At 53.0% G+C, this 22,682-nt stretch overlaps 1 protein-coding gene across 6 annotated transcripts in view; it reads right to left on the bottom strand.

Moving 5' to 3' along the window:
* Positions 1 to 1,611: 1,611 nt before the first annotated feature.
* The window catches only part of CORO2B (coronin 2B), a 132,946-nt gene continuing 111,875 nt past the window's right edge, over positions 1,612 to 22,682 (bottom strand). For all 6 annotated transcript variants that reach the window (XM_072738967.1, XM_072738963.1, XM_072738964.1 and 3 more), the window contains 9 exons: positions 16,181 to 16,330; positions 15,376 to 15,540; positions 13,368 to 13,484; positions 13,141 to 13,245; positions 12,574 to 12,670; positions 9,107 to 9,219; positions 8,665 to 8,755; positions 8,324 to 8,463; positions 1,612 to 3,582 (listed from right to left, as the gene is read on the bottom strand). In XM_072738967.1, the coding sequence (XP_072595068.1) occupies positions 3,451 to 3,582; positions 8,324 to 8,463; positions 8,665 to 8,755; positions 9,107 to 9,219; positions 12,574 to 12,670; positions 13,141 to 13,245; positions 13,368 to 13,484; positions 15,376 to 15,540; positions 16,181 to 16,330 (1,110 nt within the window). In that variant the 3' untranslated portion in view covers positions 1,612 to 3,450. The remainder of the gene's footprint in view (positions 3,583 to 8,323; positions 8,464 to 8,664; positions 8,756 to 9,106; positions 9,220 to 12,573; positions 12,671 to 13,140; positions 13,246 to 13,367; positions 13,485 to 15,375; positions 15,541 to 16,180; positions 16,331 to 22,682) is intronic.

Below are 22,682 nucleotides of genomic sequence, written 5' to 3'. Positions count from 1 at the left end.
CACGTAGGTGTCTGGGGTGCATGACAAGGAGTTCTAGGCATGCCCAGGAGGGACCTCTCCATAGAAGAGAAGGATCCAGAATTTAGCCTAAGATGCCCTCACCTGGAGAAAAGAAGGGAGCAGGCATGTGGTGGGGAACGTGGCAGTCGAAGGGGGTTCAAAGAGCCACAAAGGGGGTTGCTCTCCTACATTGTCACAACAACCAGAGTGATGTGGTGGGCTAGGCCGTAACCGGCAGAGGTATCAGCATCACAGATCAGGCATGGGATATTTTCTAGTATATGAGAACTAAAGGACCTAAAGACAGCCCAGGGAGGAACTGATGGGTTATTCAACAATGCAGTTGGGAACATGTGGAATATCACATTCGACCCTGACCTTGGACAATTTGCTATTATTTAAGTAACGATTAAAGAGCTGTCCAGAAGGGCTCAGGCTTGGGGATTCAGTGGAATAGAGGCACACAGGAGACAGGTCTCCCTGTCCATTCACCTGCCCCCCCAAACTCAGGGAGGTGGATGTCTTCATCAAGGTTGAATGTGCCTTCTCTCAACTGCTGGCATAAGGGAAACTGCAGTGTTAGACCAGGAAGAGACCCTAAAACTGTCCTAGTCCCTCATTTGATAGAAGGAGAAAGTGAGGTCCAGAGAGGAGCAGCGAATTACTCAGTGTCACACAGCCAGAAGCAGAACTGGGCTCGGACCACCCCTCCCATCTCCGGCGTCCTGCCCAATGCTCCTCTACAGCCCTTTGCCATTTCTTCTCCAGCCCTCTTTTCTAAGACTCTCCTTGCTTTCCTCTGGCTATTCTGAATTTCCTGTGGTGTCCACCTTGCTACACACCTGTCCACTTTGTAGCCTGACAAGTCTGCTCCATGACTACCCTGGCGTGGTAAGAGCGAGTGTCTCCCCAACATCCCTGGTCTCATGATGGGCCCCAGGCCTCTTCTCAGACCACACTCACCCAGCACTGATCCTGACCAGGGGACTGGGAGCATATACCTCCTCCAGCTCTGGGCTTGGAAGATCTACATCCTTATGTGTCTTCCCCACTACACCAGCTAAGTGACCTTGAGCATGTCGTTGCTCGGGATCTGACTGCTCTCCTTGAAAATGGAAATAATATTAACACATAGCATCTAGCGCTGCTCTAAAGATCAAAAGAGTCAAGTATGTGGAAACAACAAAGCATCACTCCAGTGTAAGACACTGGTGTCCCCCAGACCCACGCCAGGGCTGGATACAGAGCAGATGCTTACTGAACCCCTGAAGAACAGGGGTTCTCACTGGGGGCAATTTTCACATCCTAGGGGACACTGAGTGATACCTGGAGACATTTTTATTTATCACAACTGGGTAGGGGTTGCTATGGCATCTGATCGGCAGAGGACAGGACAGTCCTCAGAGCAAAGAATTATCTGGCCCCAAATGTCAGTGGTGCTGGTTCAGAAGCCTCGCCGTCGATGAACAGAGTGTGAAATTATGTCTATCGATACAGACACGGTTTGTTGTTCCAGAAAGGCAAGAGTTGTGTCTGGGAAGTTGACCATCAGGATACCGTGGTGACCAAGAGCAACAGCCACCGGGGTTAAATGAGATGGTCATGCCCAGGTTTGATAAGTTGAAAACGATTTTATTTCAATTCTATCCTTGGGAGGCAGCATAAATAATCACAGAAGACCACAACGGTCAATGGGGAAGAAAAAAAAGGTCAAGAAGTGTGAGGAGGAGATGAGAGCTGACACTGTCTAGCTGCAGGGGGTGGAGGGCCATGAGGCCCCACATTAGCTGACTGAGAGGGTGGAGGGCTCTTGGAGGAAAAGCCTGAGGGGTGGGGGCTTTCCCCACCCAGGTTACCTGGAGGGGCTTCAGGAGCCCCAGCCTCTGTGGATGGATGTGCTGCAGGGTGGCCACATGGGAAGAGCAGGTGTAGGGCATAATGCATCTAGTAGATCCTAGCTAATGAGAGAGGAGTGGACACCCATTTCTTGACCCCCAGGCCAGATCTCACCCCCGGACTGTGACTTTTCTGATAGCAGTGTTTATAGATTCTGTGTGTCATGGGGAATGAAGGAAACAAAAAAGAAAACGTGTAGAAGACCAAATGAAATATGGCGTCTTAAGAGTCCTGTGGCCTTGGGCCACTTCCGGTTTCCTGGTCTGCAAAATAGAGAGAGTGCTCCCTACCTCTTGGAGCAGATATGAGGCTCAAATGAGATCCTACGGGTCAAAGAACCATGTAAACTTTAAAGTGCTATACGGAGTGAGGGGCTGCGGTCGTTCTACAAGTAAGTGTAAGGCTGAAAGTGGCTGAGACGGAAGTGGCGAGAGACACGCACAGAGCATCCCTCGAAGCGATCAGACCCCGGCTCTGCCTTCCCCAGGGCCGGGCTCCACCCTCCTCAGCCTCTGCTTCCAGGAGGAAGGGGCCTCATCTGAGGGAGTCCCCCGGGGAGTGAGAGCAGAGGGTGGGGGCCAGGAGGGTACAGGGGCACTGAGTGGGAAGGGCCTCAACTGGGCAGTGTGACACGTTGGCACTACTGGTGTTGGGCAGATGGTTGCAGTGGCTTCCAGTTCTCATTCCCCACAGAGACTTGGGCACTGGGGAGGCCCCCCCTTCCCTGGTATTGGCATCTCCATGCAGTGGGAGGGGCCCTGGCCGGCAGTCTGGACACGCTGGGTCCTGGTCCTGGGTCAACTATTAACCTTCTGGGTGACTTAGTAAGTCACTTCCCCATTGCAACCCTTGGTTCTGTCCTTTGTAAAATGGGGACACTATTCCCTACCCTGCCTACCTCACAAATTAAACGGGGGATGGGGAGAGGGGGGAAGGGGTGTTCCAAGAGCTTTGAAGACAATCATGGGAAGGCAAGGGGTCATTATGGCCTTGGTGAGCAATCCTTTTAATTCCCTGAAGACAAGAGAGAGGGGGCAAGAGACAGGAGCTGGGCTGCTTGCAACCCTTGTCAGGTGAGTCAGGCTTGCGGAGCTGCCAGGGAAGGGGGGCGCTGAGGGGAGGGGAGCAGCCCAGGCCTGTGTCAGGCCTCACTGCCCGGTCCTGCAGGCCCGAGTGCCCGGATGCCCCCGCAGCCCCCTGGCAGGGGCAAGAGTTCAAGGTCTCCATCCGCTGGGGTCCTGGCTTCCCCTTCTGCTCCCTGGTCCCCTGAGGGCACTCGCTGGGGAGTCCGTGGTCTTTGTCCCTCCGAGGCTCCTCCGGGGTGGCAGGGAAAGAGGGGGGCCTTCAGCGGAGGGGGGTCTCCAGGAGAGGCTGGGGACTTTCTTAGCGTGAGGTCGAGAGGTCAAGGTCAGCTCCCAGTCCCCGAGGCGGCAGGTGGGGTCCCCAGGTGTCCCCCGCTCCAGTCCCGGCTCTGTCTCTGGGGGCGCCGGGGAGGGGGAAGTGAGGGGCGCGGAGGGACCGCGGAGAGATGGCACGGAGGCCCCGCGCCCCCAGCTAGCAGTTCTTGGGGTTGTTGCGCAGGTTCTTGAGCTCCAGCTGCAGCTGCCGAATGCGGATGTCCTTCTGGGCCAGCTCCTCTTTCAACCTCCGGATCTCGTCCTGCTGCCGGAAGAACATTCGGAGGAGCTGGGGAGGATGGAGAGCAGGTGAGACCGCGCCCCTGCGCACCCCTGACCGCCCCCCCCCCCCCAGCCCCCGGAGCGGCCTCCCTCTGCCTCCGCTTTATTTATTTATTTTTTGACTTTCAGAAACATTGATGCTTTTTATTTCTTTTTTTAGTTCTTTTTTTTTTGATAAATTTATTTTTTATTGGTGTTCAATTTGCCAACATACAGAATAACACCCAGTGCTCATCCCGTATTCCTTGACCTAGTAATATCACTCTGAAAATCCAATATAAGCAAAAATCTTCATGCATGAAGGTGTGCGCTGCCCCCCTCAGTGCCCTCCACCCAGTCACCCGCACCCCCCACCCTCCTCCCCTTCCACCACCCCTAGTTCGTTTCCCAGAGTTAGGAGTCTTTCATGTTCTGTCTCCCTTTCTGATATTTCCCACTTATTTTTTCTCCTTTTCCCTGCCTCCGCTTTAGTGTCCCCAGAGGCTTCTGTCCCTGCCGCGGGCCCTTCTGCAGACCCAGCTCGCGGCTCCTACTTGCCCTGGGAGGCAGGAGGAGTCCACACTGCCTCCGTCCCTAAATACCCCAAGATCACCCTTTTAAGGATGCAGACACAATGCTCTCATTTACCATTCGGAATGGGAACCTTTCTAAAATGTTCAGTTTCTTTCTTTCTTTCTTTCTTTCTTTCTTTCTTTCTTTCTTTCTTTCTTTCTTCTTTCTTTCTAGATTTTATTTGTTTTTTTTTTTAAAGATTTTATTTATTTATTCACGATAGACATAGAGAGAGAGAGAGAGAGGCAGAGACACAGGTAGAGGGAGAAGCAGGCTCCATGCCAGGAGCCCGACACGAGACTCGATCCCAGATCCCAGGACCACGCCCTGGACCAAAGGCAGGTGCCAAACCGCTAAGCCACCCAGGGATCCCCTAAAGATTATTTGTTTATTCATGAGAGAGAGAGAGGCAGAGACACAGGCAGAGGGAGAAGCAGGCTCCATGCAGGGAGCCTGATACGGGGCTCGATCCCAGGACCCCAGGATCATGCCCTGACCCAAAGGCAGATGCTCAACCGCTGAACCACCCAGGCGCCCCAGTATCTTTGTTTTTCTTAAGGAAGCTCAGGGTACGGAGTGGAAGCCAGCTTTTCTGCTGACAGGTGAGTATCCCAGGCCAAGGTCTGCGGTGCGCAGGGGCAAGGGCAGGTGTCTGGCAGCCCTTCCCTTACAGAGCAACCTGGATTAACCAGAAAGCAGACTGCAGGGGCCCACAAGACACTGAGCCCCGTGTGCCACGTGCAGCCCCGGCCACAAGGTTCCTGACACACACGTGTGTGTGTGAGCTGCATTTGTTCTTGTAATTGTATGATACAGGCGAGACATTGATGAAATAGTTCGAAAAGAGAGGTGCTGTTCCCATGAAAACTAAGGTGACTGCATCAGGTAAAGGTGATGCTAACCACGCTGCCCCTGAGTACATACATAAAAGATCGGGATCTTTATATGTTATATCTTGATTGTCCCATAGTGGTGATATGGCTGCTTTGGGTTTGTCAAAACTCATGGAACTGGACACTCCAAAGGATGAATTTTTACCACAGGGAAATTATACCTCAATACGCCTGTCTTTTTTTTTTTTTTTTTTAATATGCCTGTCTTAAATGAGAAAAAGCTGGGGAAAACTCTGAAAACACTCGAGGTTTGTTTTCCGATAGAAGTTCCTGTTCTACCTCGAAGAAACTGAAACTGCGATTTGCAGCGAAAACATGAGTTATTCGTGAAGGACACAGCAGATTCTCAACCAGGAATCTCCTCAAAGAAAAGTCTTGGTCCTGCATCAAAATAGGCTTGATTGATTTTATCTTGTCTTGTCTTATTTTATTTTATTTATTTGAGAGAGGGGGAGGAAGCACGAGCATGGGGAGGGGCGGAGGGAGAGTGAGAAGCAGACTGCCCACTGAGCAGTGAGCCCGATGTGGGGCTCGATCCTAGGACTCTGGGACCCTGATCTGAACTGAATGAAGGCAGATACTCAGCTGACTGAGCCACCCACATGCCCTTTAGTTATTCATTCATTTATTTAAATGTATTAGTGTATATGCTGCCAAAGCGAGCACTATTTACCTAATGGGTTAAGTGAAAATAAATGGCTTAAAGACTGTCTCTATCATTTTTATTATCCTCTCTTTAACTGACTTTTTTTTTTTTTTTTAACCAACAAATCAGGACTGGTTACACCTTTTTGGTGGGATAATGTGCTATTTGCCCCTGCACTAAATGATTCCACGCACTCCTGTGGCTTCCAGGTTCTTGAAATTCCTTTGCATGATCTTTTGGTCAGCTTTTGTTAAAAACACACCTCAACAAAGCTGCTTTTTTTTTTGTTGTTGTTGTTTTGTTTGTTTGTTTTTCACATACTATAAATTTCATTCATATTAAGTGCATAATGGACTGAGTTTTAGTAAAATTCAGAGTTGTGGAAGTCTCTTCTCTTGTGCCAAGCTGCCAGTTTCTCTTCACATTTAGACCAATGTGTCCACCATTTATTTATTTATTTATTTATTTATTTATTTATGGTTTTATTTATCAATTCCTGAGAGACACAGAGAGAGGCAGAGGCAGAAGCAGGCTCCTCATGGAGCCGGATGTGGGATTTGATCCCAGGACTCCAGGATCATGCCCTGAGCCAAAGGCAGACATTCAACCACTGAGCCACCCAGGCGCCCCATGTTCACCATTTATAGCCCAATTTCTAATTGGTTGCTCCCAATTGGGCAATGGTTAAAATTGTAGGTAAACCCAGAGTCAATAGGCTCTGAGTGGATTTCTTTGCAACAAGACAGGTGCAATCCTGTCTTTGCAATAAGACAGGATCTAAGTTTTATGGTGCAGACAGATTGTGTTGCCTGCTCAGAGACCCTTGAAAATTTCCCTCCGAGTCTTCAGTTGGTTCATATAAACAAGTTGTAACTAAATGTTACTTGATTTCACTACTGCTCAACCCTGCCTCCCCCACACTGGGTACTAGAACTGAGCTCAGGCTCTTTATATGGTGCACATGGGCGATCCCAGCAACTCAGTGCCTTATACTTTCTCAAGGTGCTTTTAACAAAAGCTTTTTTTTTTGAAAAATGGGAAAGGCTGAATATATACAAAAGTAGAAAGATGAGCACTATGAACCTTCAAGTACTCATCAACCAGCTTCAAGAAATAACACGACCATTCTTGCCTTTAGCTGTACTCCTCCTCACTTCACCTACACCACCTCTGTCAGGGATTATTTTGAAGCAAATCTCTTTTATTCCCTGATCCCACCCAATCCACGACATCTGAACATCCCTCTATAATGGTACTAAATATATCTTATAGCTATGGTCAGTTTACCATTCAAATTTCCCTTTAAGACTGGGAGGTCCCAGAGGTCAGGAATAGTCTTCTTTTTAGGACTGACAGTGACAAGGCTAAGTTGGTGTGACAAGAAAACTTTAAGGTGGCCCCTATGTTATTCCCTCCCCTCAGGTGGACTGGACCTAGTAACTTGCTTCAAATAAATACACTATGGCAGAACTGATGAGATGTCATTTCCAAGGTTAGGTTACAAAAAGACTGTGACTTCCATCCCAGACACCTTCTCTTGCTCCCTCTGAGGGGTGCCAGCTGCCGTGTTGGGAGCTGCCCTATGGAGAGGTCCATAGGGTAAGAAGGACCTGTGGGAGGCCTCCGGCTGATAGTCCATGAGTAACTGAGACCTCAGCCCAATAACCTGTGAGGAAAGGAGTCCTTCCAGCAACCACAGTGTAAGCAAATTTGGAAGCAGATCCTTCCCCGGGTGAGCCTTCAGATGTGGCTGCAGCCCAGCAGACAGTTTAACTACAAGGTCTCATGAGAAACTGTGAACCATGGGCATCCATTCTGAGACACTATGAGATATAAATATTTGGGGGTTTAAGTCACTAAGTTTGGGGAGATGTTTTACACAGTAATAGACAACTAATACAGTGAGCCTCACTGAGCACTTCCTATGGGCCAGGAAGGGTGCTAGATCCTCAGGAAATACCTTGTGTTATTCCCACATGTTATCTCCTATCCCCACTTTACCATGAGAAAGATCAGGAAGCTTGCCTGGGCATTGCTGGGAAATGGCAGAGCCAGGATTCAGATGCGGGTGGGTCCCTCTCTAGTGCTGCTGCATCCAGCCGGGCACAGGGCAGGCATCTGTGAACCCTGGCTGTGCTGAATCTCAGCCCCTGGTATTGGCACCAGGGCCTCGGGGTACAGTTGGAAGGGGAAGCCTCCGGGGGGCCTGGATATGATCCAGCTATGGTTGCCCCTGAATGAGCTGCTCCCATGGTGCAAAGCACTTTTGGAAACACAGCCTCTTCCCCCCAAACTGTCAGCCCCCGTGGCTGTCACAACACCAGGGAGGAAGGCAGCAGGCCAGGCTTTCCTCTGGCTAGCCGGGGATTTATAACTCCCATAGCAGCAAACGACAGGCACATTCGGAGATGGGGCACGGAACCGTGGGGACCAGTGAGTGCCACGGCGGGGGTGGGGGGGTCGATCTCGCTATCGCATCCCAGCCCCTATTTATTGGGATCAGAGGCAATGGAAGCCAATAGCAGGCTACTTAGGGTATTTGTCACAGAAAGAAAAATGCCCCAGATGGAGCCGGCTTACAGGCCCGAAGCCCATAATTGAAATGTGAAGGTCTCGCTCTTCCAGGACCCGTGGAGGTAATAACTTATATTCCTTACCTCGTTCTCTGTCCTGGGCGGGACGTTTTCTAATAAATCTATTCCATTGACCACAACGCTCTTCTTTTCTTTGATGGGAGCCTTAAATACCATTTTTGAGGACTTCTTGTAGCCTTCCTTCAAAGACATCAGCACGGGATCTAGGAAAGGCAAGGGAAACGTTCACGCGGATGGTCTGGTGGCGTGTCAAGTGGTGGCATCTTTCATTCACGCCACGCTTGACAGCTGGCTGAGTGGGGGGGCATCAGGCAGGAGGCTGTGCAAGGGGCAATGGGCGAACCAGAGTGAAGGCAAAAGCTGCGGTCTCGAAGCCTCTTCTGGGGAGCCCACCCCCGCGGTACCTCGGTTCATGCCCCCCAGCCATTCATCAGGGGTCAGAGCTGGCTCCGTGCCCGGCGTCATGGGGTAGATGTCTTCCTGGTAGGAATCCGACTGCAGTGGGGGGAGCAGAGGAGTGGACAGATGGGGGCCACTGAGGCGACCCCTGCTCTCACCGGCCCCTCCTTGCTGGCCTCCCCCCGTGCTCCCGCTGTCCTGTCTCTAAGCCTGAGCACTCAGGCATCTCCCGCGTGGGATCCCCACCCTGCATTCGTCAGCAAGCCAGACTGTCCTCCCCCAGAGTGGCCCCCATCTTCACAATCCCCTCCCCACACCCAAATTGGGCCTGAAGGCCCCAGTCCACAGGACCTTCTTCTTCTGGGCTCCTCCGGCTTACAGTCTGTGGTGAGCCCCCTAAGATTCAATACGGGGGGTCCCTTTGGAGCCCAGCGCAACCCCACTCACCCTCCGGGGCACGATCATGGAGATGGGCTCGATCAAGCCCTTGAGAGTCACCAGCTTATAGAAGCGGAACACCTCGCAGGCCGACACGTCCAGCCCGTGCTTGGGCATGACCCCTGTGGACAGGCACACGCAACTCCATGGGGTCCTGGATGCCCCCCGTCAGCGCCCCTCCTCCCCGATGTCCTTGGCCAAGCATGTCCTTGAGCACTTAGGAGGCAATGATCTATGCACAGGGCATCGCAGGGGCTTCTTGAGTTAGGCTCCGTCTCTGGGGAGCAGTGGCTCAGAGAAACCCCTTGAGCCAGACCCGCTTCACCAAGTGCAAGCTTTAGAACTGGGGCCTTTTGTAAGGGAAGGGGCTATTGAAATATTTGAGTCTCTTCCATTCTTTCGAGGGATGAGACTCCTGCTGGTTTAGGGGAAGGGGCTTGCCCCAGGTCACAGAGTATGGCTGGGGCAGGGCCACTGAGTCTTTCACTCTCTAAAATAAACAAGCTTCCCTAACCCTCTGTGTTTCTGGTTCTCAGAGAGGATGAAGGAGAGAGAAACATTTCTCCATGCACCCCGGAGCCTGAGATTGCCGTTCAGCCATATATCTGGCTGATATGCGTGCATGCATATGTGTGCGTGCATGCACTACCTACACGCATGCCCTAGCTACCATGTTTCTAATAGTGATGTCTAAGCCCCTATTGAGGAAAACGTGTGGGGTAGGGTTAGGAATGCAAACTTTGGGGTCAGATACACCTGCTTCTGAGTCTGACTCTGCCCCTCCTTCTGGCTGGGATGTCTGGGGCAAATCACTGCCTTTCTAAGCTTCAGCTTTCTGGCTGGTTAGAGGCAGACAGTATGACCCATTACAAGATGGTCGGTCAGGGCACTGAGCGAGAAGGTGCTCGTTGACTGCCTGGCATCATCTTGAGCACAGATAATGTTAGTTTTTTCTTTTTTTTTTTTCCAGGATGTGGATTTGAGTTAAAGTTCCAGCTCTCCTTGACTGGAGTGGAAGGCTGCTCTTCCAGATAAAGAAATTCTAGGAGCTGGAGGGAAGTACTGTAATGATACCCAAGTGGGATTTAGAGCTAGCACACCTGGTTTTGAATTCTGGCTCTGCCACTTAGGATCTATGTGACCTGCTTGGGGTGAGTGACTTAGCCACTCTGAACCTATGAAAAGTGCCTGGCTCATGGCAGATGCTCCACAGTGGCCACAGGTGAGGGGAAGAGGAGAAACAGCTCTTCTTGGTTCCTCCCTCTTCCTCAACACCTGGACTCATTTCGCCATCTTCCTGCCATTTCTTCTGTTACCATCCTTTTTTGGCTAGAAGCCCACAGTGGCCTCCAGACTGGTCCCTCAGCCTCCCTCCTGTTCTTTCAAACTCTGTTCTCCCTACAGAAGCCAGAGCAATCTTAGACTAACATTTCAGATCACACTACGCTGTCCCAGCTCCCACCCCCCTAAGACAAGGAAACCCTCCAGTGGGTTCCCAGTAAAACCCAAACTCCTTCCCTTGTGTGAAGGTTAACTGTGTCAGTGGGCTCAGGAAAGAAGGTAGCCCTCCCCAGTGTGGATGAGCATCATCCAATCTGTTGAGGGTCTGAACAGAACAAAAGGCAGAGGAAGGAGGAAGTCACTCCTTTTTTTTCCTGCCTCACTGTTTGAGGTAGGACAACTCATGTCATCTTCTGCCCTAAGACTGGGATTCACACCATCAGCTCCTCTGGTTCTCAGGTCTTTAGACTTGGGCTGACAATCAGCTTTCCTGGGTCTCCAGGAAGCCAGCAGATCAAGATCATGGGACTTCTCAGTCTCCACAATAGTGTGAGCCGGTTCCTTATAAATTGAGATATATATATATATACACACACACATATATATTTCTGTTTCTCTGGAGGCCTCTCACAAATATATCCTTCTAATCCATCCCATGGCATCTGGCCCCTGCCCTCAGCTCCAGATTCATGTCCTAATCCTCTCCCTATCTTCTGCTACATGACAGAGTCTATGCGTAGTCACACTACATCTGTTCTGTTTCTAGAACACGCCAGGCTCATTCTTGCCATGGGAACTTTGCACTGACTGTTCCTCCTGCTGGTCCTACTCTTCCCCCTTCCTGCCTTTCAGATCTTTCAGATCACCTCCACAGCGAGGACTTCCCTGACTCCTTGTCCCAAAGAGCCCCCAGCCGCTCTCTATTCTGTTGCTTTTTTTTTTTTAAGATTTTATTTATTTATGCATGAGAGACACAGAGAGAGAGGCAGAGACACAGGCAGAGGGAGAAGCAGGCTTCACACAAGGAGCCTGATGTAGGACTCGATCCCAGAACCCCGGGATCACGCCCTGAGCCGAAGGCAGATACTCAGTCGCTGAGCCACCCAGGTGTCCCTATTGCCTTATTTGATTCTCTGCCTAGAACTTACCACCATCCAATATTTTCCTTCCTTATTGTTTACTGTCTGTCTCCCTTTAGTGGAATGTGAGCCCCCCAAGGATAAAGCTTGGTTCTGTATTATTCACCACTGAGTCCAGGGGCTCAGTGTTTGTTGAATGACTATGTGACAGAGCAGGAGAACTGGGTGCTCTGCCAGGGGCTTTGTACACGCAGCCTCTAGCTAAGCTTTACAATAGATTTACCCAAAACTCGGTTTTGATTTTTCCCTATTTTACAGATGGGGAAACTGAGCTTCAGAAGGGTGAAGTATACATTTGAGTCAGAATGTAAACCTAGGTCTGCCCCTAAAGTCCAGGCTGCTTTTCATCCTACCCGATGACGAGGTGACAGTGAGGAGGAGATGCCAGAGTTCGGGATGGCTGAAGTCAATGGGATAGTCCTTGGGACCTCAGGCATAGCCCTGGGCCGCCATCCTGCTATGAGTCACTGAGGTGGGCTCTTGGGCCCTTCCAGCACTCTTGACCTGCAGGCTGGCTCTAAGGCCATACCCATAACGTCAATAACCAGGGGGAACAAGCCAGACTTGGGCTCCAAGGTAATGGGGAGTGGAGCCCCTGGAAGAAACTCCTTCCAAATGGGTGACTCTGACCCCAAGCAGGGATTGCTGAATGATAGGCAATCCCAGTGCCGGTTGTTTGGAACGAAAGTTTTGCTGGAAGACTTCAGTGGTGGTAGCATGTGGGGTGTGCAGAGCTCTCACCCTTGCCCTGACTCACTCTGCTCTATCAATCCTGGGCCCTCTGCAGGATTTGCCTAGAGGCTGGGGAGTCTGGGGGTCACGGGATGGCAGTCCATCTGGTGGGGGGTGACAGGCTGCTGAAGGCCTAGGTGACCCGCTCAGGTCCAGCAGCTGCTGGTTCTATTCTGATGGCCCAGGAGTCCAAGCCTGATTTTTCATGTAAAAGCAGGCAGGGGTGACCCATGAGCCAAATGCCCAGTCTCTCATTCTATAGCCTAACAGCCATGGAAACCTCTAGACCCCTCTGGAAGCCTCTGAACCCCCTCCCCCCCTTACCTAGGCCTTTCTGCGGAGCTGGGGAGCGGAACTCCATGAGGTAACTCAGGAAGGGCTTCTCAGTGCTGATCTCGTAGTACCGGATGTTTCCATCTCCCTGGGGGCAGGGGGAGAGGGAGGGAGGTAAGGAAAGTGGGAGGTGGTCCTGGGGGCCTGCAGAAGAAAGCCTCTGCTGTGCCTCGGGTGGAGACCTGGCCTCTAGACCCATGGCCGGCTGACTGGGGTGGGGGTGGTGGGAGGTGGGGGAGGTGGGGGTGGTCGGGGTGGTGTGTGTGTGTGTGTGTAGACAACATTTCTGATAAACAAGGCCATCTTTGCCAATTTTCCTTATTCAGGTGTAAACCCCGCCCCAGTGCACCTCGGAAGTAACTTTCAGACACTGGCACCTCAGCAGGAATGAATGTCAGAGTCGAGGGCAGGTTTTGATGGAAGAGAACGAGAGCCCGAGGGGAAGACCAGAGCCACTGGTCTGGTTCTTCTTCGGAGGGAGGGCAGGAGCAGGGACACGATGGAGGTGGGGGTCTCCCACAGGCTCCCCCAGTGCTTCCCACCCCCATCTTCTACTACCTTTCCAGCCAGGTAGAGCATGTGGGTGTCAGCGTCGTAGAAGGGGAACAGGAGGCCTGACAGCCCATCAATTTCCTCCTCGATCAGGGGCATGGACAGGTCCTCCTGCGGGCACAAGGCCGTATCAGCCTACGCCCAGGCAGGACGGCACCTTACCCTCCCCGACCCCAATAAAGCCCCAGAGCTACAACCCGTCCGTGTCACCACCTGGCCTCCCTGTGGCTGACCTGGTCCCAGAGGGCGATCTGTCTCGTGTTCCACCTGGAGACCCCCGTCGTGAGAAGCCGCTTCATGTTTCCCAGGAACACAACTCGGTTCACTCTGTGGTTTTTGCAGTTTGCCTCCTGGTGGGACAGATAGAGCCAGTAAGGCAGGGCCACCGGACGCTAGGGAAGTATAGTGGGCTGAATGGGGCCCCCCAAAGATAGGCCCATGCCTTAAACCCTGGAACCTGTGAAGGGGGGTCCTTAATTGCCCTGGATTATCCAAGTGGGCCTTAAAGGTCATCGTGAGCATCCCTGTAAGAGGTAAGAGAAAGGGAGGCTCTAGGGACACACAGAGGAGGTGACTCCAGAGGCAGAGACCAGAGTGATAATGGCCACAAGCAAGGGAACCAAGCAGCCATCAGAAGCTGGAAGAGGCGAGGAAGGTTCTCTCCCAGAGCCTCCAGAGGGAGTGCAGCCTTGATTTTGGACTTCCGGCCTCTGGAACTGTGAGAGAAGCTCTCTGGGTTGTTGTAAGCCACTGTTGGTGGTAATTCCTTGCAGCTGCCAGAGGAAACTAACTCAGGTGCCATGGAGCAATGGGGTCCCAGGGTCAGGAAAGTAGGCCTCTCCACCCGACCCTCGGGTGGCGGGGATCCGGAAAGGGAAGCTGACGTCAGGGGTGCCAGGTGCCAGGTGCCAGGTGCTCTCAGCAGGGCATCTCGTCTAAGTGTTGCCACAGTACCTCCTGGAGGGAATCTCTGAGGATGAGGATGAGGCTCAGGGGCATGGGGTGCTCACGCCTTGCTTCACCCCAGGGCTCCTTCTAACCTGCCTCCATCCTCCATCCTCCTTTCCCCTGCCTCTCGGCTCCTGACTCTTCCTTTTCCCTCTAGCACACCACAGTCCTTTGCCATTATGAGTTAGCATCAGGTCAGAAACCAGAGGCTGGTGGAGCAGCACAGAGACCCTGGCTGGCGTCACTTCTAGTCCTGCCCAGCAAGTGTAGCCCGAGGACTCCCAGCTCTCAGCCTGTGTCACGTCTGTGAGGTGGAGCTTGGGTTCTCTGCTCCTGCCCATCTCCTCTGCTCAACATGGGCTCTGGGGGCCGGCCGATTGGGTCTGAATTCTAGCCCTGCCCATAACTTCCATCTCGAACCCTCTCCAGGGCTCAGTTCCCCCCTGTGAGGTGGGAAGAGTAGCCCACCTTAGAAGGCTGGCAGGAGGATTCAGTGAGTGACAATGTAGAGCCCTGGGCACAGTGCGCACCACGCAGTGAGCTCTGAATAAATGCTGCTGGATCCTAATGATGCGAATAACTGTGAGCGTTATTATCGGTGATGGTAGTAGTTGATGACTTTCTGCTCTTGTAACATCAGACTCTTCCAAGATAAACACCACCAGGCCAAGCATCAATCCTTTCTTGTGTAGGAGGCAAACCTCACATTGCATCCGAATTTTCCATCCCACTTAGCTGGGTGGCTGGCACGCAGTGGGTGTTCATGAAGTGTCAATTTCTTACTCCCAAATGGCATCTGATCCCTTCCTCACAGTCAAGACCCAGGAGACTCAAAGACCTAGCTGGGACTAAATTCACCAGCAACCTCCCCACTTGGAGCTGTCCCTGGGACTGGTGCCCTGAGCCATTTCCTTCACGCTTGTCCCATGCTGGTGGCTGGGCAGACAGTCCGAAGCCCCCTCTCTTGTGCCCACGATGGGGCTTGGGCAACACCCAGGGATTTGTGTGCTAAAGGGTGTCACCATTTCTGTCCCCAGAGCAGGCCAGAAGAATCCCATCTGGGGAGAGGGGTACCGTGGGGATAAGAAGGATACCTAGGTCCCTCCCTGCCCAGACTAAGGCAGGGTCCCTGTGAGTGGAGAAGAACCCAGAAGGCGTGGGCTGGTGGATGGAGGTGCAGGCCAGGTGCGTGAGAGAAGGGGAGCTGGCCCCGCCTTTTCCTCTGAGCCTGATGGAAAGCCATGCCCCAGATCCTGACCTCTTTCCCTCCCCTCAAAAGCTGTGGGGCTTCACCTGCAGGACACGGCCAGAGCGGGGCTCGATCACTCGAAGCTTTTTGTCCTTGCACGTGGTGGTGAGCAGGCTGCCATCCGTGTTGAAGGACATGCAGAGGATCACATCCGAGTGGCAGTCTATCATCTTCACTGGCTCACCCACGTCCAGGTTCCAGATGAGGACCTGCGAGGGTGGGTGTGACGGAGGCAGGTCAGGCCTGTGGCTTGGCATGAGGCCTCTGTCCCTGGGCTGCGCCCCACGGCCCCGGAAGAGACGCCCCACGCAGGGTCGGGGTGTGCTGGCAGGCAGGATGGAGATTAAACTCTGTATCAAAGACTGACGCCCCCGTCGCACGAATCCGCCAGCCCTCGGCAGATCCCAGCCCTGGCCTGGGCTCAGTTTCTGCCCCTTGCAAGAAGGATTGATGTTCCTGACCGGGGTCCCCTAGCTGGCACACCTCTTTTGGGGGCATCCCGTTCTCTTCCCTCCAGCAACTCTGGTCGCTCCTTTCTCCTACCAGGGGGGTGGCAGCCACATCTGGATTTAAGAAGTGGCCCCGGGAGAGGGTGTGGGCATGGAGTGGACATTCTCTTCTAATCCTTAAGGGCCAGGGAAGCCGGAGAGGCAGCCTGTGTGGGCTCCAGGAATGACAGGGCGCACAGAAGATGCCCGGGCCTCGGTAGTGAATGAATGACTGAATGAATGAATGAGTGGACAGATAGAAGGGACAATGTGGGTGAACACGCTCAGGATCTAACGGTAAAGATCCCTCCCACCCCTGCCCTAAGCTGGCTGTGGCCGCAGGTGCGGCCGGGCTGCTCACCTTGTAGTCATAGCCCGCACTGAACAGGATGTTGTTGGTAGTGGGGTGCCACTCCACCAGCCCCACGCGCCGGCTGTGCCCGTGCAGCTCCAGGAGAGCCTCTGTCATGTTCCGCTTCAGGCCCCCCTCGGGGATCTCCCAGATGCGCACCTGCAGGGAGCGCCGAGGGTCGTGGCTGGGTGGGCAGGGTCTGGGGAGCCCCTGACGGCCCCCTCCCGTGGCCCCAGGCTTCCCCGGATCTGCACCTCCAGGCCGGTGCAGCGGGTGGGCCTGACCGAGGCTCGAGGCTCGGGGAGGCTCCGGGGTGCACTTCACACCATAAGCAGCTTGGGGCGAGTGATGCAGTAAAAGCCTGTCTCTGCTTCCCTTCACACACCCTTCTAAGAGCTCTGATCTCTGGGGCGCCTGGGTGGCTCAGCATTGAGCATCTGCCTGTGGCTCAGGGTGTGATCCCAGGGTCCTGGGATCGAGTCCCGCATCGGGCTCCTTGCGGGGAACCTGCTTCTCCCTCTGCCTGTGTCTCTGCCCCTCTCTCTGTGTCTCTCATGAATAAATAAATAAAATCGTTAAAAAAAAAAAAAGAGCTCTGATGTCAGCCTCAGCAGCTCTGTTGGTACCACACGGCCCTGTCTCTCACGCTGCCCTTCACCAAGGTGGACATGAGAGCAGAGGAAAACCCATCTGGGAGGCTGGGAGGCCCAGAGGCTCTGCTGGGAGGTGAGGCTCCAAGGGGCAGAGACTGATCAGATGTTGGGAGCCGATGTCAGGACAGGCAAAGCCTGGATGCAGCTGCTATTTGCAGCTTTGTGGATGCTGGTAAAGAAGCAGAGGAGAGCCTGGGTGGCTTAGTGGGTTAAGCTTAAGCATCTGCCTTCGGGCTCAGGTCGTGATCTCCAGGTCTTGAAGTCCCTGCTCAGTGGGGAGTCTGCTTCTCCCTCTCCCCCTCCCTCTGCCTCTCCCCTCTGCACTTGGTCTCTCTCTCAAATAAATAAAATCTTAAAAAAAAATAAAAAGAAAGAAGAAGAGGCAGAAAGAGATGATGGGCTGAGAGGAGGAGACACACGGAGGAGCAGAGAGCGTGTGGTCCATGGGGTCCCAGAGCGACAAAGTGCACAGTTTCTCTGCAATCTGTGAGTACCCTCCTGATTACTGCCATCTCGCCCTGGTGGGCTTCCATTTCTCAGGCCAAACATACTCTGCCTAGGTGCAACTGTTTCAGCCCCAAATGGGAGAAAAAAATTCTTTGCCCTGCCTTGCCTCCTTGGGAGAATAAAATGAGACGCTGTTTGCCCAAGTTTGTAAACTGTAAAGTGCTCGAAAGACCTAAGGAATTCTAATCCTTGTTATAATTGCTGTCATCATGAATGCTGTTGATTATGCTCTGACCTGAGAGGAAAGAACACAGGTCGTGACAACTTAGGGCACCTTTAAGGCAAATCTTTTGAAAATCGGAACTCCACCCTTGCCAGTAAGGAGAAAAACTGGAAAAACTGCTTTGAGATGCCATAATCTTCTAAAGGAGCCGACTGGGATGGGGGAGGGGGAAAGGAGGGGGGGGGGTCAGTGCTGGCAGGATCATATACTGGCACTGGTAGAGTGGATCGGTGTTGGTAGTGTTCTAAATCAGAGTAGCTCTTTGGGAAGCAATCTGGCAATCCTTAGCTGGAACCATAAAGACATCTATGCCGTATTCCTTGACCTAGTAATATCACTCGGATAATCCAATATAAGCAAAAATCTTCATGCATGAAGGTGTGCGTGGCAACGTGGAAAATTTAGACACTCGAAGTGACCAACATCAGGGGAACAATTTAATATATCAGGTTATTATGCAATATTAGCTATTTGATCAATAATTCTGAAGCCTACAAATAAACATGGAACTCCAAAGGCAGTCCTCGGGACAGGGGAGAAGGCTGGGAACTGGGGGTGCCCCCAAGGCGATTCCTGTGACAGTTTCCTTTCCCAGCGTGTCCCCGGAAGACCCTACACTGCACGTGTAGACGTGGGAGGCTTCACGGTGAGAAAGGAAGGTTCAATCAAAGGTTTGAGGCCACCTTTCAGTGTACCCTTCTCGGTTTAAAAAACAGACCTGAGAAGAAGTTTATAATTAAGGGACAGTCTAAAACAGTTTTCTAACATTGTCATCACCTGTGGTTGCTCCAGCTTTCCATGAAAAGCCCTGGATGGGTGGTGGAGGCTGGGGGGCTGAGGTGACAGAGAGCGGACCCAGTAGGACCCATGGTTTTTCCTAAGTGGGCCCTGCCTAAGGGCATTCAGAGATGAGGTCTGATCTGGAAAAGGATGGGAGGGTAGAGCAGAGACCAGTGTAGATGACTGCGTGGTCACCCCTAAGACCCAGTCTTCTTGTTCCCAGTGCACCAGAGGAAGGTGACCCTTGAAGAAAGGACACCAATGCTTGGTTTGGACACACATGAGCATGCACGCCTGCATGCACACACACACCACAAACCCCCACCCCCCACTTTTTTCTCTTCTACCCCAAAGGAGGCTGTTGCATGTGTTTTCTGCAACTTGTTCTTCTCCTGTAATAGGTAGTAAGCATCTTTCCACACCAGTACACATGGATTTACCTTCTCTTAGTAAGTGGCCAGAGGGACATCTGTTGCCTGACGGTGCCACAATGGATTTAATCAGTCTCCGTTAACGGACACCTGGGCTCTGCCCACTTTTGTCCCTATTACAAGTCACTCTATGAGGAACAGTCCCGTAATACAAGTTTGAGTGCAAATAGTCTTGTAGGGCACATGCCTACGGGTGTTTCATTTTTTAATAGTTACTGTAAAACTGTCCCCAAAAGCTGTCCCAGTTTTCGCCAACAGAGTCGGAGAGTGCTTCTTTATCTACGTCTCTAACTATACTTTCAGAAATAGACCTCTGCCCACCCAACAGGTCGAAAATGCCATCTCACCGTCTGGGTTTGCATTTCTGATTCTTAGAAATACTCTGTATCATTTTATGGGGTTTATTGTCGGCACTGGAGGAGGAAGCTCTAGAAACTTTCAGACTCTAAGGGATAAGACTTTGAGGGTCAGAATGACAGGCTGGGGGTGGGGGTCGCCTGGGAGGCTCAGTGTTGAGCGTCTGCCTCTGGCTGAGGTTGTGATCCTGGGGTCCTGGGATGGAGTCCCACATCGGGCTCCCCACAGAGAGCCTGCTTCTCCCTCTGCCTGTGTCTCTGCCTCTTTCTGTGTGTCTCTCATGAATAAATAAATAAAATCTTAAAACAAAACAAAAAAAAGCATTTTTTTTTTTTTTTTAAGGAGGCCGAGGATGTGGTCTCTGGACACCTTGCACTGTAGCTTGAGGATAACGGACAAGTAGGCACACACGGGAACACTGAGGCAGTCAGTGCCGAAGTGCTTACTGAGGCAGGAAAGTGGCCTCCGAACTTTGAGAGAGATCTCTGAAACAGAGACTACAGCCTTATTCACTCCACACACATCTCTATGAGCCAGACTCCTTTTAGTCAATGGGATTGTGCTGAGCTCCAGCTCTTGAATAGTACTTGGGGGGCAGAGAAGGGCAGAGAACCATGAGAACAGAGCTGGAGGGGCACTGATCCAGTCTTGGGGAGCGGTCAAGGGTGGGAGGGTCTGGGAAGAGCAAGGCTAGAAGACTGGATGTGGGCCCATGTTTGAAAGGAGAGGCTGGGGGGAGTGGGGAGGGCGGTGGGGGAAGGGGGTGGACAAAGGAGCAGCGAGCCGCGTGCATGGGATCATGGGCTCGGGCACAGCAGGCAGGGCAGGTGGGTCATCCTGACCCGAGTGGAGCAGGCTGGCAGGTGGCAGAGGAGGTGCCACGTGTGTCACACCTTTAAGTCACCAAGGTCTCGGGATGCTCTGCTTGCGTCTCAGGAAAAACCCTTTTCCCCATCAGCCTCACTCCTGAGTGTGGAGCTAACTGAGGTGCCTCCCTGGGTAGTGTCCCAAGCCAGGCGAAGGTGGAGGCCCGAGGGAAGCTGGGAAGGGAGGGTCCAGCCAGCCTCCAAACCCACTCACTCGCAGGATGACTGGGAAAGCCAGGTAACCGCTCTGAGGCTCAGGCTCCCGGTCTAGGATGAACAGAGACACGGGCACCACTCAGAGGTGCGTGGGTTGAACTAAACTCAGCTTCACGTCGTTGTGGGTCTCAGGCTTCCTAGCCAGATGAGCTGATTGGTTAGGATGACAGGTCTGCCTAGGAAGCCAGGGGTCAGCCGGGGGGATGGGGAGGGCCGGCTCTGCCTGTGCCCAGGTTCAGCCTCTGAACTAGGTCCAAGAGCCAGGGAGCCGAGACCTGCAGCAGGAGGCCCAGGGTGCTGTTTTCACCAATAACTGTGAGATGTAGGGTCCCAGGTGGGGCTTGGGGGACCGGATGAAAAATATCCTGCAGCAAGGGATAGGGGCACCTTCCCTTAACCCCATGTGATATGGCCACTTGTCCCAGTCTTCTCACCTGTGCATCGAGGCAATACTAGTTAATCTCCCGAAGTTCTCCACTTTTGACATCATTGAGTGTATCGTGGGGGAGGGGGGAGAGACTGGCTCTGCTTGATCTATGGCTACAGCTTGATCTACGGCTACAGCGAACAGTAGGCACCAGGCACCGAGTGTGGTAGGAGCTCAGAGGAGGAGCTGGAGGTCACAGTGGACCTGGGTAGCTGGAAAAGCAATTCCAACCTCTTGGCATTCAAGGGATTTGTCTAAAGCACAGAGAGGATGGGTGTGGGAGGAGCACTGTGGATCTGCTCAGAGGTTGCTTCAATAGGAAACCCGATAGGTCAGACAAACCAGATTTCTGGAAGGAAGAGGTGGAGAAATATGGCAAAATGCTCCCCCTAGCAAGCCAACTGTGCCCCTTCTTAGGTCCCCAGATTGGAGCCACGTTCAAGGCAGTTACATTCAACCCAACAAAATACGCTCAGTGTCTGCCTCTGTCACACATACCAGTCGCGGGGCCAGGGGAGGGTATCCTTGGTCTCAGCAGCTCATGGTTTTGCGGGGGAGACAGCAGACAGTGCAGACAAGGCTCAAGCAAGAAAGCTGATAAGGATGTTTAATAAAACTACAAAGCCGAGCGTCCTGTGCCTGGGGAGGGAGCAGCCGGCCAATAAAATGGGAGCTTTGCAGTCTCACAATCTCTATTCAAATCTGGGCCCTGACCTTACTGGCTGCCCAATGCCTACCTTCACCCCTGCATTGGTCTGACACCTTGGAGAGGTCACGGTTTGTCCTGCTTATCTGTCCCCAAACAGGCAACAGCCTGCCAGTGCCCATATGCAGACATCACCCTTCCGGGGGCACCGACAACGTGCCAGGCCATCCCGCTGGGTGGCCCACTCCTCCATTGGGCACCGGATCTCCTAAGGTCTGAGGACCTTTGCCTCCAGTGCAAGGAACAGTGTCTGGCACATAGTTTTGAATCCGTGAGCCAACGGAAGAATCCTAGAAGCCCAGAAGTCTTGCTGTCATGCCATCGGCAGGTTTAGCAGTGAGTGAGCCCCCGACTTGGCGGGAGCAGGCCCCCCGTCGCTCTGGCTGGTGGTGAGCTGCGGAGTCGAGAAATCACCCATCTGGCTCGGAAGGGGTCGGGGATTTCTCTCTCGGATATGAGATTCCCATGCAGCGTAGTCTTTTTTTGGAAACCAGTGATAGAAGGTCTACTTGGGGGCTCAATGAGCAAAGAGTGAGATGAAGTGGGGAGAGCCGTGGGTCTCTGACTCCAGCTCTCTGGCTGCCCCAGGGGCCGTGGGGTTCGCAGTAGACAATCAACGCGAAACTTCGTACATTCATCTTGTTCTGATGCAGAGTCCAACACGATCTCCAGTTTTACAGGAGGGCAACTTGTGCCCAGAGAGGTAAAGGTTCAAGGTCGCACGTCTGGAAAGTGGTGGACCCTAACCTATGGCCGCCTGAGCCTGGCTGCTTAAGGACAGAGCTGCGCTGCCCCTTGCTCTGCGGGGCCAGGTGTGTTGGTGGGGCCACTGTCCGGCAATCTCTGAAGGGGGCACCCTGTTCCCTTCCAGCTCCGAGAGGTAATGGTTCTAGAGTGTGTGCGTGTGTAGAAGGGCAGGGTGGTGGGTGGCTTCTGGCTGCTGCTGCAGGGCTGACATCCTGCCCCATCCCACTCCCGGCTCCTGGGGAGGGCCCTCCTCTCTGGGAGTGGGGGTGGGGTGGGAGGGCAGCCTTTGGATAAAGGAGCAGAGGAAATCGCTGAGCTCAGCCCACCAGGGAGAGGGCCCTGCCTCCCTCTTCCCCTCTCCTTGAGATGTCAGAAACCTCTCCGTTTCTCTGCAGCTGCTGGCCCTCTGGGAAGACTCGGAGCACAGGGCTGGAAGCCCACGGAGCCCTTCCCTGCCGCTGCCAGCCACCCTCCCTAGCTGCAGCAGAAGCTATAAAAAGCACAGCCGCTCAACAATAGGTGACATCACCCAGCGGCGGAAAGAACTGGATCCTACCAGATGCCAGGGAGAGTTATGGCCCTACAGCTCCCTTAGGAC

The sequence above is a fragment of the Vulpes vulpes genome, chromosome 15, assembly GCF_048418805.1.
Source record: "Vulpes vulpes isolate BD-2025 chromosome 15, VulVul3, whole genome shotgun sequence".
Taxonomy (NCBI): Eukaryota; Metazoa; Chordata; class Mammalia; order Carnivora; family Canidae; genus Vulpes; species Vulpes vulpes.
The sequence above is the reverse complement of the archived record's forward strand: the minus strand, read 5'-3'. Positions and strand labels throughout refer to the sequence as shown.